Consider the following 13,880-nt stretch of genomic DNA (forward strand, 5'->3'; position numbering starts at 1 on the left):
ACAGTTTTTCTCTTTAATCCATTAATATGGTAAATTACATTAATAGACTCTCTAGTGTTAAACCATCTTAAAATTCCTGGAATGAATAATTCATCATGTTTTGTATTTTGATGGATTCAATTTGCTATTTTATGTAGCACATATGTATCTATGGAAATAAGTAAAATTATCCTATAATTTTATCTTCTTTTAGTATTCTTTTCAACTCTCCCAAAGTTTTTCTTGTCTCATAAAATTAATTTGGGAGCATTCCCTCTTTCTCTAAACTATGAATTAGTTTTTATAGGCAATGTCTCTTATACTTCTGGAAGGATAATTAAACCTTATCTCTAGAACTCCCTGGGCTTAATATTTTTTGAGGTTATATTTTAAACTACTTAAATTCTTTAATGGCTATAAAGCTAGTCATGTTTGTATTTCTTCAAAAGTTATTTTGAGAAGTTGTATTTATCTAGAAAATGGACCTTTTATGTAAATTTTTAATGTATTGCTCTCATAGTACTTTCATGAATTGTTTTTGTCTTTTTTAAAAAAATTGTATTGAGATAAAATATCCATATATAATTTACCAACTTTACCTTTCTTTTTTTTTTTTTTTTTGAGACAGAGTTTCACTCCTGTCACCCAGGCTAGAGTGCAATGGCACTGCAACCACTGCCTCCCCAGGTCAAGCGATTCTCCTGCCTCAGCCCCCCAGTAGCTGGGATTACATACACACACCACCATGTCCGGCTAATTTTGTATTTTTTAGTAGTGATGGGGTTTCTCCATGTTGGTCAGGCTGGTCTTGAACTCCCAACCTCAGGTGATCAGACCACCTTGGCCTCCCAAAGTGCTGGGATTACAGGCATGAGCCACCACACCCAGTCCATCTTTAGCATTTTTAAATGTCCAGTTTAGTGAAAATAAATATATTTATATTCTTTTTTATCCCTTTCATTCCTGTCTCTCATCCCCGCACCCCTTCCCAGACTCTGGTAACCACCATTCAAGTCTCTGTCTTCATGGGATCCACTTTTTAGCTCCCACATGAGTGAGGACATGTGATATTTGTCTTTCTGTGCCTGGATTGTTTTACTTAACATAATGGTCTCCAGTGCCATCCATATTGCTGCAAATAACAGGATTTCGTTCTTTTTATGGCTGAATAATATTTCATTGTGTATATAAACCACATTTTCTTAATCATTCATCCACTAATGCACACTTAGGTTGATTCCATATTTTGGCTATTATGAATAATGCTGCAATAAACATAAGAGTGCAGATATCTCTTTGATGTATTGATTTCCTTTCTTTTAGATACATACCCAGTAGTGGAATGGCTGGATCATATGGAAGTTCTATTTATAATTTTTTTAAAAACCTCCATACTCTTTACCATAATGGTAATCTACATTCCCACCAACAGTGTACATAGGTTCCTCTTTGTCCACATCCTTAGCAGCATCTGTTGTTGCCTGTATTTTTTATATAAGCTATTTTAACTGGGGTAAAATGATACCACATTATGACTTTGGTTTGGATTTCTCTCATTCTTAGTGCCTTTGAACATTTGTTTTTTTTTGTAAACATGTTGGTCATTTGTATGTCTTCTTTTGAGAAATGTCTGTTCAGATCTTTTGCCAATTTTAAAATTGAATTATTTATTTGTTCTTTGCTGTTAAGTGTTTTGAACTCTTATGTGTTATGGTTATTAATCCCTTGTCAGATGGATTGATTGCAAATATTTTCTCCTGTTCTGTGGGTTGTAGCTTTACTTCATTGATTATTTACTTTTCTGTGCAGAAGATTTTTAGCTTGATGTAATCCCATTTATCCATTTTTGCTTTGGTTTCCTGTGCTTTTGATGTCTTACACAATAAATATTTGCCCAAATCAATGTCTTAGAACATTCCTCTAACGCTTTCTTCCAGTAGTTTCATGGTTTCAGGTTTTAGATTCAAGTCTTTAATCTATTTTGATTTGATTTTCGTACATGGTGAGCGATAGAAGTCAATTTTTATTCTCCTATACATAGTTATCCACTTTCCTCAGAACCATTTACTTAAAAGACTGTCATTTTCTCATTGTAACTTCTTGGTGCTTTTGTTGAAGATGAGCTGAATGTAAATGCATGGATTTATATCTGTATTCTGTATTCTATCACACTGGTCTATTTGTCTGTTTTTAATGCCAGCTCCTTGCTGTTTCAGTTACTATAGCTTTGTGATAAAATTTTGAAGTCACATTGTGTGATGTTTCCAGCTTTGTTTTTTTTTTGTTCAGGATTGCTTTCGCTATTCGGGGTGTTTTGCATTTCCATAAAAATTTTAGGATTTGTTTTTAAGACTGTTTTAGTTATATTGATAGGGATTGCATTGAATATGTAAATTGCCTTGGGTAGTATTATCATTTTAACAAAATTAATGATTCCAATTTATAAGCATAGAATATATTTCCTTTTTTGTATGTGTCCTCTTTTATTTCTTTCATCAGAGATTTAAGTTTTCCTTGCATACATCTTTCACTTCTTTGGTTAGACTGATTCCTAGGTATTTTATACTTTTCGTAGCTATTGTAATGGGATTGCTTTCTTGATTTCTTTTTCAGATTGTTTACTGTTGACATATATAAATGCTACTGATTTTTGTATGTTGATTTTGTATTCTGCAACTTAACTGAATTCATTTATTAGTTCTTAACAGCTTTTTGGTAGAACTTTTGGGATTTTCTAAGTAAAGGATCATGTTGCCTGCAAACAAGGCTCATTTTGCTCCTACTTTTTCAATTTGGATGCCCTTTATGTCTTTCTCTTGTCTAATTGCTCTGGCCAGTACTTCCAGTATTATATCGAATAACAGCAGTAAAAGTGGGCATTCTTGTCTTGTTCTAGTCTTTGGAGGAAAGGCCTTCAATTTTTCCCCATTCAGTATGCTGCTAGTCATGGGTTTGCCGTAGATGGCCTTTATTATCTTAAGGTATGTTCCTTCTATACCCATTTTGATAAGAGTTTCCATTATAAAGGATATTGAATTTTATCAAATGCCTTATTGGCATCTATTAAAATAATCACATGGTTTTTGTTCTTGAATCTGTGTATATGGTGTAATATGTTTATTGATCTGCACATATTGAACCATACTTGTACCCCTGGGATGAATCCAACTTGGTAATGGTGACTGTTCTTTTTAATGTGTTGTTACATTTAGTTTGTTAGTATTTTGTTGAGGATTTTTGTATCTATGTTCATCAGTGATGTTAACCTGTAGTTTTCTTTTTTTTTTTTTTTCCTTGTCTTGTTTTGTTGTCAGGCTAATAACACTGGTCTTGTAGAATGAGTTTGAAAGTATTCCTTCCTTTTCAGTGTTTTAAAAGGGTTTGAGTAGGATTGGTATTAGTTCTTTTTTAATGTTTGGTAGAATTTAGCAGTGAATTCATCAGGTAGTAGGCCTTTCTTTTATGGAAGACTTTTTATTACAGATTCTATATCATCAATTGTTCTTGAGTAGGTTGAGGTTTTCTATTTCTTCATGATTCAATCTTTGTAGGTTGCATGCATTCAAGAAGAAATTATCCAATCTTCTAGGTTTTCCAATGTATTATAGTTCAGAATAGTCTCAAAAATTCTTGTATTTCTGAGGTATCAGTTGTTACATATTCTTTTTCATTTCTGATTTTTTTGTTTAGGTGTTCTCTTTTTCTTTCTTGGTCTAGCTAAAGGTTTATTAATTTTATCTTTTGTAGAAAACTTTTTGTTTTGTTGATCTTCTGTTTTCTTTTGTAGTCTGAATTTCATTTATTTCTGCTCTGATATTTATCATTTCTTTCCTTATACTAATTTAGGGCTTGGCTTGTTCTTGCATTTCTAGTTCCTTAAGGCACACCATTAGGGTGTTTATTATTCAGGTCTTTCAACTTTTTTGATATAGGCATTTATTGCAATAAACTTCCCTCTAGGTACTGCTTTTTCCATAATTCATAGATTTTGGTGTGTTTTATTTCCATTTTCATTTGTTTCAAGAAATTTTTTTATTATAGCTCAATTTCTGGGATACATGTGCAGAATGTGCAGGTTTGCTACATAGGTGTACACGTACTATGGTGGTTTGCAGCACCCATCAGTCATCTACATTAGATATTTCTCCTAATGCTATCCCTCTCCTAGCCTCCTGCCCCCACCAACAGGCCCCAATGTGTGATGTTCCCCTCTGTGTCCATGTGTTCTCATTGTTCAATGCCTACTTATGAATGAAAACATGTGGTGTTTGCTTTTCTGTTCCTGTGTTAGTCTGCTGAGAATGATGGTTTCCAGCTTCATCCATGTCCCTGCAAAGGACATGAACTCATGCTTTTTATGGCTGCATAGTATTCCATGGTATATATGTGCCATATTTTTTTTATCCAGTCTATCATTAATGGGCATCTGGATTGGTTCCAAGTCTTTGCTATTGTGAACAGTGCTGCAATAAACATATGTGTGCATGTATCCTTATAGTAGAATGATTTATAATCCTTTGGGTATAAACCCAGTAATGGGATTGCTGAGTCAAATGGTATTTCTCATTCTAGATTCTTGAGGAATCACCACAGTGTCTTCCAAATGCTTGAACTAATTTACACTCCCACCAACAGTGTCAAGTACTATTTCTCCACATCCTCTCCAGCATCTGTTGTTTCCTGACTTTTTAATGATCACCATTCTAACTGGCATGAGATGGTATCATATTGTGGTTTTGATTTGCGTTTCTCTAATGACCAGTGATGATGAGCTTTTTTCCATATGTTTGTTGGCTGCATAAATGTCTTCTTTTGAGAAGTGTCTGTTGGTTTCCTTCACCCACTTTTTAATGGGGTTGTTTGATTTTTTCTTCTTTGTGTAAGTTCCTTGTAGATTCTGGATATTTGCCCTTTGTCAGATGTATAGATTGCAAAAATTTTCTCCCATTCTGTAAGTTGCTGTTCACTCTGGTAATAGTTTCTTTTGCTGTGCCGAAGCTCCTTAATTAGATCCCATTTGTCAACTTTGGCTTTTGTTGCCATTACTTTTGGTGTTTTAGTCATACAGTCTTTGCCCAAGCCTGTGTCCTGAATGGTATTGCCTAGGGTTTCTTCTAGGGTATTTATGGTTTGAGGCCTTACATTTAAATCTTTAATCCATCTTGACTTAATTTTTGTATAAGGTGTAAGGAAGGGTCCAGTTTCAGTTTTCTGCACGTAGCTAGTCAATTTTCCCAATATCATATTTAAAATAGGGAATCTTTTCCCCATTTCCATTTTTCTTGTCAGGTTTGTCAAAGATCAGATGGTTGTAGATGTGTGGCATTATTTCTGAGGCCTCTGTTCTGTTACCTTGGTCAATGTATCTGTTTTGGTACCAGTACCATGCTCTTTTGGTTACTGTAGCCTTGTAGTATAGTTTGAAGTCAAGATAGCTTGATGCCTCCAGCTTTGTTCTTTTTGCTTAGGATTGTCTTCTAGGCTATAAAGGGCTCTTTTTTTGTTATATATAAAATTTAAAGTAGTTTTTTTTCTAATTCTGTAAAGAAAGTCAAGGGTAACTTGATGGAGGTAGCAATGAATCTATAAATTACTTTGGGCAGTACTGCCATTTTCACCATATTCATTCTTCCTATCCATGAGCACAGAATGTTTTTCCATTTGTTTGTGTCTTCTCTTATTTCCTTCTGCAGTAGTTTGTAGTTGTCATTGAAGAGATCCTTCATATTCCTTGTGAATTTTGTTCCTAGGTATTTTATTATCTTTGTAGCAATTGTGAATGGGAATTCACTCATTATTTAGCTCTCTGTTTGTGTATTATCGGTGTATAGAAATGCTTGTGATTTTTACACATTGATTTTGTATCCTGAGACTCTGTTGAAGTTGGGTATCAGCCTAAGGAGATTTTGAGCCGAAATGATGGGGTTTTCTAAATATACAATCATGTCGTCTACAAACAGGAACAATTTGACTTCCTCTCTACCTATTTGAATACCTTTATTTCTTTCTCTTGCCTGATTGCCCTGGTGAGAAATTCCAATACTATGTTGAATAGGAGTGGTGAGAGAGGGCATCTTTGTCTTGTGCCAGTTTTCTTTTTTGTCTTTTTTTTTAAATAAAAAAAGAAAGGAGAGAAAGAAAGAAAGAAAGAAAGAAAGAAAGAAAGAAAGAAAGAAAAGAAAGAAAGAAAAAAGGAATGAAGGAGAGGGAGAAAGAGGAAGAAAAAGAGGGAGAGAGAACGGGAATGTTGCTTTATTCTAAAAATGGGTATTGAAAACCTCTTTTATGCCAATAATTTTGTTTAATAATGGCTGATCAATATTTCATTTAAACCTATGAGTAGGTGTGATGCAATACTGATAAGAGTGTATATTTTGTGTATTTAAGGTTTATACTGTTATGTGTGAATTTGATCCTGTCATTATGATGCTAGCTGGTTATTTTGCCCATTAGTTAATGCAGTTTCTTCATAGTGTCAGTGGTCATAAAATTTCATATATTTTTGCAGTGGCTTGTACCGGTTTTTCCTTTCCATGTTCAGTGCTTCCTTCAGGAGCTCTTGTAAGGCAGGCATGGTGGTGACAAAATCTCTCAGCATCTGCTTGTCTGTAAAAGATTTCATTTTTCCTTAACTTAAGAAGCTTAGTTTGGCTGGATATGAAATTCTGGGTTGAAAATTATTTTCTTTAAGAATGTTGAATATGGGCCCCCACTCTCTCTGTCTTTTAGGGTTTCTGCAAAGAGATCCACTGTTAGTCTGATGGGCTTCCCTTTGTGGGAAGCCAGATCTTTCTCTTTGGCTGTCCTTAACATTTTTTCCTTCATTTCAACCTTGGTGAATATGATGATTATGTGTCTTGGGGTTGCTCTTCTCGTGGAGTATCTTGGTGGTGTTCATTGTATTTCCTGAATTTGAATGTTGGCCTGTCTTGCTAGGTTGGGAATGTTCTCCTGCACAATATCCTGAAGTGCTTTCCAACTTGGTTCCATTCTCCCCGTCACTTTCAGGTACACCAATCAATCGTAGGTTTGATCTTTTCACATAGTCCCATATTTCTTGGAGGCTTTGTTCATTCCTTTTCATTATTTTTGCTCTAATCTTGTCTTCATGCTTTATTTCATTAAGTTGATCTTCAATCTCTGATATCCTTTCTTCCACTTGATCAATTCAGCTACTGATACATGTATATGCTTTATGAAGTTCTTGTGCTGTGTTTTTCAGCTCCATTGGGTCATTTATGTTCTTCTCTAAACTGGTTATTCTAGTTAGCAATTCCTCTAACCTAAGGTTCTTAGCTTCCTTGTATTGGGTTAGAACATGCTCCTTTAGCTTGGAGGAGTTTATTACCCACCTTCTGAAGCCTACTTCTGTCAATTCATCAAACTCATTTTCCATTCAGTTTTGTTCCCTTGCTGGCAAGGAGTTGTGATCCTTTGGAAAAGAAGATGCATTTCAGTTTTTGGAATTTTCAGCATTTTTGTGCTGGTTTTTTCTTATCTTTGTGGATTTATCTACCTTTGGTCTTTGATGTTGGTGACTTTCTGATGGGGTTTCTGTGTAGACATCCTTTTTGTTGATGTTGATGCTATTCCTTTCTGTTTGTTAGTTTTCCTTCTAACAGTTAGGCCCCTCTACTGCTGGAGTTTGCTGGAGGTCCACTCCAGACTCTGCCTCAGTATCACTAGCAGAGACTGGAGAGAAACAAAGATTATTGCCTGTTCCTTCCTCTGGAATCTTTGCCCCAGAGGGGCACCTGCCTGATGCCAGCTGGAGCTCTCCTGTATGAGGTGTTTGTTGACCCCTGCTGGGAGGTATCTCCCAGTCCAGAGGCATGGGGGTCAGAGACCCACTTGAGGGGGCAGTCTGTCCCTTAGCAGAGCTCAAGCACTGTGCTTGGAGATATGCTGCTCTCTTCAGAGCTGGCAGGCAGGTATGTTTAAGTCTGCTGAAGCTGTGCCCACAGACATCCCTTCCCCCATGTGCTCTATCCCAGGGAGATGGGAGTTTTATCTATAAGCCCCTGACTGGGCTGCTGCCTTTCTTTCAGAGACACCCTGCCCAGAGATGAGTAATCTAGAGAGGCAGTCTGTCTACACTGGCTTTGCCAAGCTGCAGTGGGCTCCACCCAGTTCCAAATTCCTAGATGCTTTGTTTACACTATGAGGGGGAAATCACCTACTCAAGCTTCAGTAGTGGCGGACACCCCTCCCTACAAGAAGCTCAAGCATCCACATCAATTTCAGACTGCAGTGCTGACAGAATTTCAAGCCAGTGGATCTTAGCTTGTTGGGCTTTGTCGGGGAGGAATCCCCTAAGTTAGACCACTTGCTCCCTGGCTTCAGTCCCCTTTCCAGGGGAGTGAACGGATGTTTCACTGGTATTCCAAGAAACACTGGGGTATGAAAAAAAAAAACTGCACTACCTGGGTGTCTGCCCAAACAGCCACCCAGTTTTGCGCTCAGAACCCATGGCTCTTGTGGCATAGGCACCTAAGGAAATCTCCTAGTCTGTGGGTTGCAACGACCATGGGAAAAGCATAGCATCTGGGCCAGAGTGCACCATTCCCCACAACACAATCCCTCAAGGCTTCCCTTGGCTAGGCAAAGGAGTTCTCTGACCCCTTGCACTTCCTGGGTGAGGCAAGGCTTCACTTTGCTTCAGCTTGCCCTCCATGGGCTGTACCCACTAACTAGTCTCAATGAGATGAGTTGGGTACCTCAGTTGGAAATGCAATCACCTGCCTTCTGTGTTGATCTCACTGGGAGCTGCAGACCAGAGCCATTCCTATTCAGCCACCTTGCCTACAACCTGGTAATTTTTCTTCAAGAAATTTTTAAATTTCCTTCTTCATTGACCCACTGGTCATTCAGGATCATATTGTTTAATTTCCATATGTTGGTGTATTTTCTAGTTCCTCTTGTTATTGATTTCTAGTCTTATTCCATTGTGATCCAGGAAGTTACTTGATACGATTTGTTTTTGATATTATGGTCTATTACATAAAATGTTCCATGTGCTGATGAAAAGAATGTGTATTCTGCAGCAGTTGGGTGAAATGTTTATGAATGTCAATTAAGCCTGTTAGATCTAGTATATAGTTTAGCTTTACTGTTTATTTATTGACTTTCTGTCTGGATGATCTGTTCATGATTGAGAATGTGGTATTAAAGTCTGCTACTATTATTCTGTTGCAGTGTATCTCTTTTTTTAGGTCTATTAATGTTTGTTTAATATATTTGGAGCTCTGGTGTTCAGTGCATAGATATTTATAATGGTTATATTCACTTGCTGACTTGAAACCTTTGTCATTGTATAGTGCCTTTCCTTGCTTTTTTCTTTTTACAGTCTTTGATTTGTAGACTCTTTTATATAAGTATAGCTACTCCTGCTCTTTTATTTGAGGGGGAGTATACAGTGGGTGCTCTAGTTGCATGAAATATCTTTTTCCAGCCCTTTCAGTCTATGTGTATCTTTATAGATAAAGTCAGTTTCTTGAAGGCAGCATATAGTTGGGTTTTGTTTGTTTCTTTCTTTCTTTTTCCAACTTTTAAGTTCAAGAGTACATGTGCAGAAGGTGCAGGTTTCTTACATATGTAAACATGTGCCATGGTAGTTTGCTGCACAGATCAGCCCATCACCTAGGTATTAAGCCACCACACCTGGCCCATATTTTCAAGTTAATTAGCTATTAATAGGTTGCTGTAATTATTATTGTTTTTGATAGATTTTTTGGGGGGTGTTATATTAGAATTATGAGTGGATTACACACCACAAATATAGTAATAGAGTATTCCAGATTTGTCTATGTATTTAATTTTGCCACTTGGCTTTATATCTTGAAAAACTTTCTTTTGCATGTTTATAGGTTTTCTTTCAGATTGAAGAACTCCTTTTAGCATTTCTTGCAAGACAGGCCTGGTGGTGGTGAATTCTCTCAGCTTTGTTTGTCTGTGAAATACTTTATCTATCCTTCAAATGTGAGCGTCAATTTTGCTGGATATTTTTATATGGCAATTCTTTTTTTTCTTTGAGCACTTTGAAAATATCATTCCATTCCCTCCTGGCCTATATGGTTTCCATTGAGAAGTCTGTTGCCAGACAAACTAGAACTTCTTTATGTTATTTCCTTTTTATTCTCTCACTGCTTTTCAGACCTTGATCTTTGAGAATGATGATTAATTGCCTTCAGATAGTCTTATTTGGACTGAACTGGTTTGGTGTTCTAAGACATTCCTGTAACCTGGATTTATCTTTCTCAAATTTGGAAAGTTTTCTGTTATTATGTTTTTTAATAAGCTTTCTACCCCTTGCTCTTTGCTCAGCTCCCCCTTAGATACCAATCATTCTTAGATTTGGTCTTTTGAGGCAATTTTCTATGTCTTACATGGTGTTCATTTCTTTTCATTCCCCCTGCCCTCTGTATATTTTCAAATAGCAAGTCTTTGAGCTCATTGATTCTTTTCTCTGCTTGGTTATTCTGATGTAGAGAGCCTCTAAAGAGGTTTTCAGTGCAGCAAATTTATTTCTTAGTTCCAAGATGTCTATTTGATATTTTTATTGTCTCAATTCCTTTGTTAAATTTTTCTGATAAATTTCTAAATTGCTTGGAAATTTACTGAATTTTCTTAAAACTACTATTTTGAATTATTGGTCAGAAGCTCACCAATCACCATCTTATTAGGGTCAGTCTCTGGATTTTTGTTTTGTCCTTTGGGAAGGTCGTGGGTCCCTGTCTACTGTTGTTTCTTGTGAGTATACATGTATGTCTTTGCATTAAAAGATTATTTACTCCAGTTTTCTCTGTCCAGCTTGTTTTGGATTTTATTGAATATATTTGTTTAGCAAATCTTCACTGTTAGGTTGCTGCCTGCCTTTTGGTTCTGGATGGGATGGCACCTTAAGTTCAAATTCACCTCAGCTCTAGTAACTGGTCCGAGCACTGCCTGTCTCAAATGAGGCATCCCAAAGGGATTATCCTGGAGTGTGGGAAGGCTGGCTAGGAGCTTGTGCCCAGGGGCCAGGGGAATGTACTTCCTGCAGTCATTTATTTGGCATCTCCTTTGGCTAAACTTATAGAGCAAAGTTTCTGGGCTGGGGATGGTAGTCCCACCTCCCCTGTTTGACTCTGCCTAGTCTCAGGAATATTTCTCCCTTGAGGCAGTCATGATATTACCCGCAGGTTAATGCAATGATAGGTCTCCTGCTAGGGAGCCCAGGAAGATGGAGAAGCTGGCTAATCACCTCCATTTTACTTTTTCCAGGGTATAAACCATGAGTTAAGGGCAGATTTTCTGTGCAGTTGGTGCCTGGTAGGATTCGGGGGGGGGGCGTTGGGGTGGATTCAGGGGGGTGGATTTAGTGGGGGTGGGAGAAGGGCGTCATGTATGTGGAAGGCTAGTTCTCCTGCCATCTGCTAAGAGATTTTCTACTTCTCTGTGGCCCTGGGAGCTGTCTTATCCTCATTCTTGAACTCTGGGTTGTTGCTGGTGAAGATCTCAGTACTTTATATTATTTTTCAGTTTTTTATTGGGGGTGAAAAAACAACTTGCCTATTTGCTACCATTTTGGAACCAAATCCTCTTGTGGATTTTTAAAATGTTCACCATATCATGTTTTTGTCACCTTTTTTATACCTAAAATGGTCAATTTTTCTTTGTCTTTTTATTCTTGATGAATTCTGCCCTAGGTTTGTCTATTGTAACAGTTTCTTTAAAGACCCATATTTTGGCTTCACCAAGTGTGTTATTATTTTGTTTTCTATTTCATTAATTTCCACTATTATTACCTTCTTTTAGTTTATTGGAGTCTACTTTTCAAAAAAATTATTTCCCAGCACTTTGAGATGGCAAGACAGAAGGATAGCTTGAGGGCAGGAGTTTGAGAGCAGCCTAGGCAATATAGCAAGACTTCGTCTCTACAAAAAATTTGAAAATTAGCCAGGTGTAGTGGTGTGCACCTGCAGATCTAGCTACTTGAAAGTCTGAGGTGGGAAAATCACTTGAGCCCAGAAGTTTGAGGTACAGTGAACTATGTCTGTATCACTGCACTCCAGCCTGAGCAAGAGAGTGAGACCCTATCTCTTTAAAAGAAAGAAAGAAAAAAACTGAGAGGGAGGGAGGGAAGGAAGGAGGGAAGACTGGAAGAAGGAAGGAAGGAAGTTAGTCTTAAGTAGCATACCTAGCTCATTAATTTTCAATTTCTTTTCAGAATCAGTCAATACATTTTAGGTTATAAAGTGCTGCTTTAGCAACATCCAAAACGTTTTGATACATAATATTTTATTGTTTTTTATTTCTTAAAATCTTCTACTTCCCAAAGGATTTCTTCTCTAACTCATGAGTTACTGAGGGAGATGTGTGTGTGTACATTAATTTCAAATCTATAGAGTGTTTCTAGTTATCTCTTTGATATTTATTTCTAATGTTATATTTTAGTCAGAGCAATCAGAGGAAATCACGATTTTTTGGTATTTATGAATCTTGCTTAGTGGTCTATAATGCAATCAAGTCTTTTTTTTTACTTGATTTTATGTATTAGAGATCTTTCTCCATTAATGTATATATAATCTACTATATATTTTTTAAAGGTAGCTTATTTATGCTCTCTTGATAGTTTGTTTCTTATTTTCTGTCTTTTTGCTTGCTGCATACTATCTGTATCAGCAATCCCCAAGATCACCCTCACATTCAGAGATTTGCTAGGAGGACTCATGAGACTCAGCATACGATTGTACTCATGGCTAAGATTTATTACAGTGACATAATAAGGATACACAGCCAGATGAAAAGGGACGGAGACACAAGGAGATTCTGGAGGAATCCATGGGCAGGCTTTCTTATGCCCCTTCTCTTCCACAAGGAGTCACACAGAGCACACTCTTTACACAGCAACAAAAATGTAGCGACTTGTATGTTATGTTTTTGCCCAAGGAAGCCCATTAGAGACTCAGCATTCAATGATTTTGTTGGGGGATGATTACATAGGCACCTTCTTCCTATCATGTACCAAAACTCCAGACCCCAGAAGGAAATCAAGAGCATAAATAATATTGTTTGTATTAATAGTCTAAGCACAATAAACTACCCTTATCAATTAAAAAATGGTGGGAACATTCCCAAAACACCAAATACCAAACACCAGCAACAGCTGTCCTTGCAAACAAGCAGACCCTTCTGAAGTGAACAACCTCAAACCAACTTTGTTAAATCTCTCTCAGATTTTTAGAGTAGGTTGATACTATGAAGAGATGGATCATATAATTCAGTAGGTGTGTGTGAATTAATTAGATAGTGCCTATGGGAAAATATTTTTCAAACTAGTTACTTTTAAGTGAACTTCCATAATGTAATCCTATTCATGAGTTTGAATTGCCCATAGTTAGTGAACAATACTGTTATTTTAAAAGGAGACTGAACCTCTAAATGGTACCCTAAAAAAGGAGCTCATTATCTGTAGCCTCTAATACTACAAGTTAGCTATTATTTGTCCTCTTTGCTGCCTATGCTAAATTTCCTTCTCTATACAGGTTAATCTTTGAAATAAAAGTTTTGTAGAAATAAGTTGTTATCTTTAACTTTATTCAGGTTTGTAGAAAAATGCTACATCGCCACATGCTCATATTTCGACTGCCTAACTTACAGATGTTAGATAAAATTCCTGTGAATTCAGATGATAGGGAAAAAGCTGAATTTCACCTCGCTGAACTACAAGCAAAGAAAAATTCGGTAATATATTACTTACAATTTTCCTTTTGAAGCACATTAATTATTAGTTAATGACTATTACATTATATCTTTTGACTTAAATGTTTAAACCTATAGTGTTTTTGATGTGGATGTTCTTAGTACCTATTAAGTGATTTCTATCAAAGGCAGCTTGATTTGGTGAATAGAGCATGTGC

At 36.6% G+C, this 13,880-nt stretch overlaps 2 protein-coding genes across 21 annotated transcripts in view; one reads left to right on the forward strand and one right to left on the reverse strand.

The window, feature by feature from the left end:
- RTN1 (reticulon 1) overlaps positions 1 to 13,880 on the reverse strand; it is a 495,935-nt gene that overhangs the window by 440,566 nt on the left and 41,489 nt on the right. The gene's annotated exons all lie outside the window — the stretch shown is intronic.
- Positions 1 to 13,880, forward strand: part of LRRC9 (leucine rich repeat containing 9) — a 142,023-nt gene that overhangs the window by 110,600 nt on the left and 17,543 nt on the right. For 9 of the 10 annotated variants that reach the window (XM_078335045.1, XM_035262027.3, XM_035262028.3 and 6 more), the window contains one exon: positions 13,564 to 13,704. In XM_078335045.1, the coding sequence (XP_078191171.1) occupies positions 13,564 to 13,704 (141 nt within the window). Of the gene's footprint in view, positions 1 to 13,563; positions 13,705 to 13,880 lie in introns of those variants that run through there. The other variant, XM_078335047.1, reaches the window with a different exon arrangement.

The sequence above is a fragment of the Callithrix jacchus genome, chromosome 8, assembly GCF_049354715.1.
Source record: "Callithrix jacchus isolate 240 chromosome 8, calJac240_pri, whole genome shotgun sequence".
Classification (NCBI taxonomy): domain Eukaryota; kingdom Metazoa; phylum Chordata; class Mammalia; order Primates; family Cebidae; genus Callithrix; species Callithrix jacchus.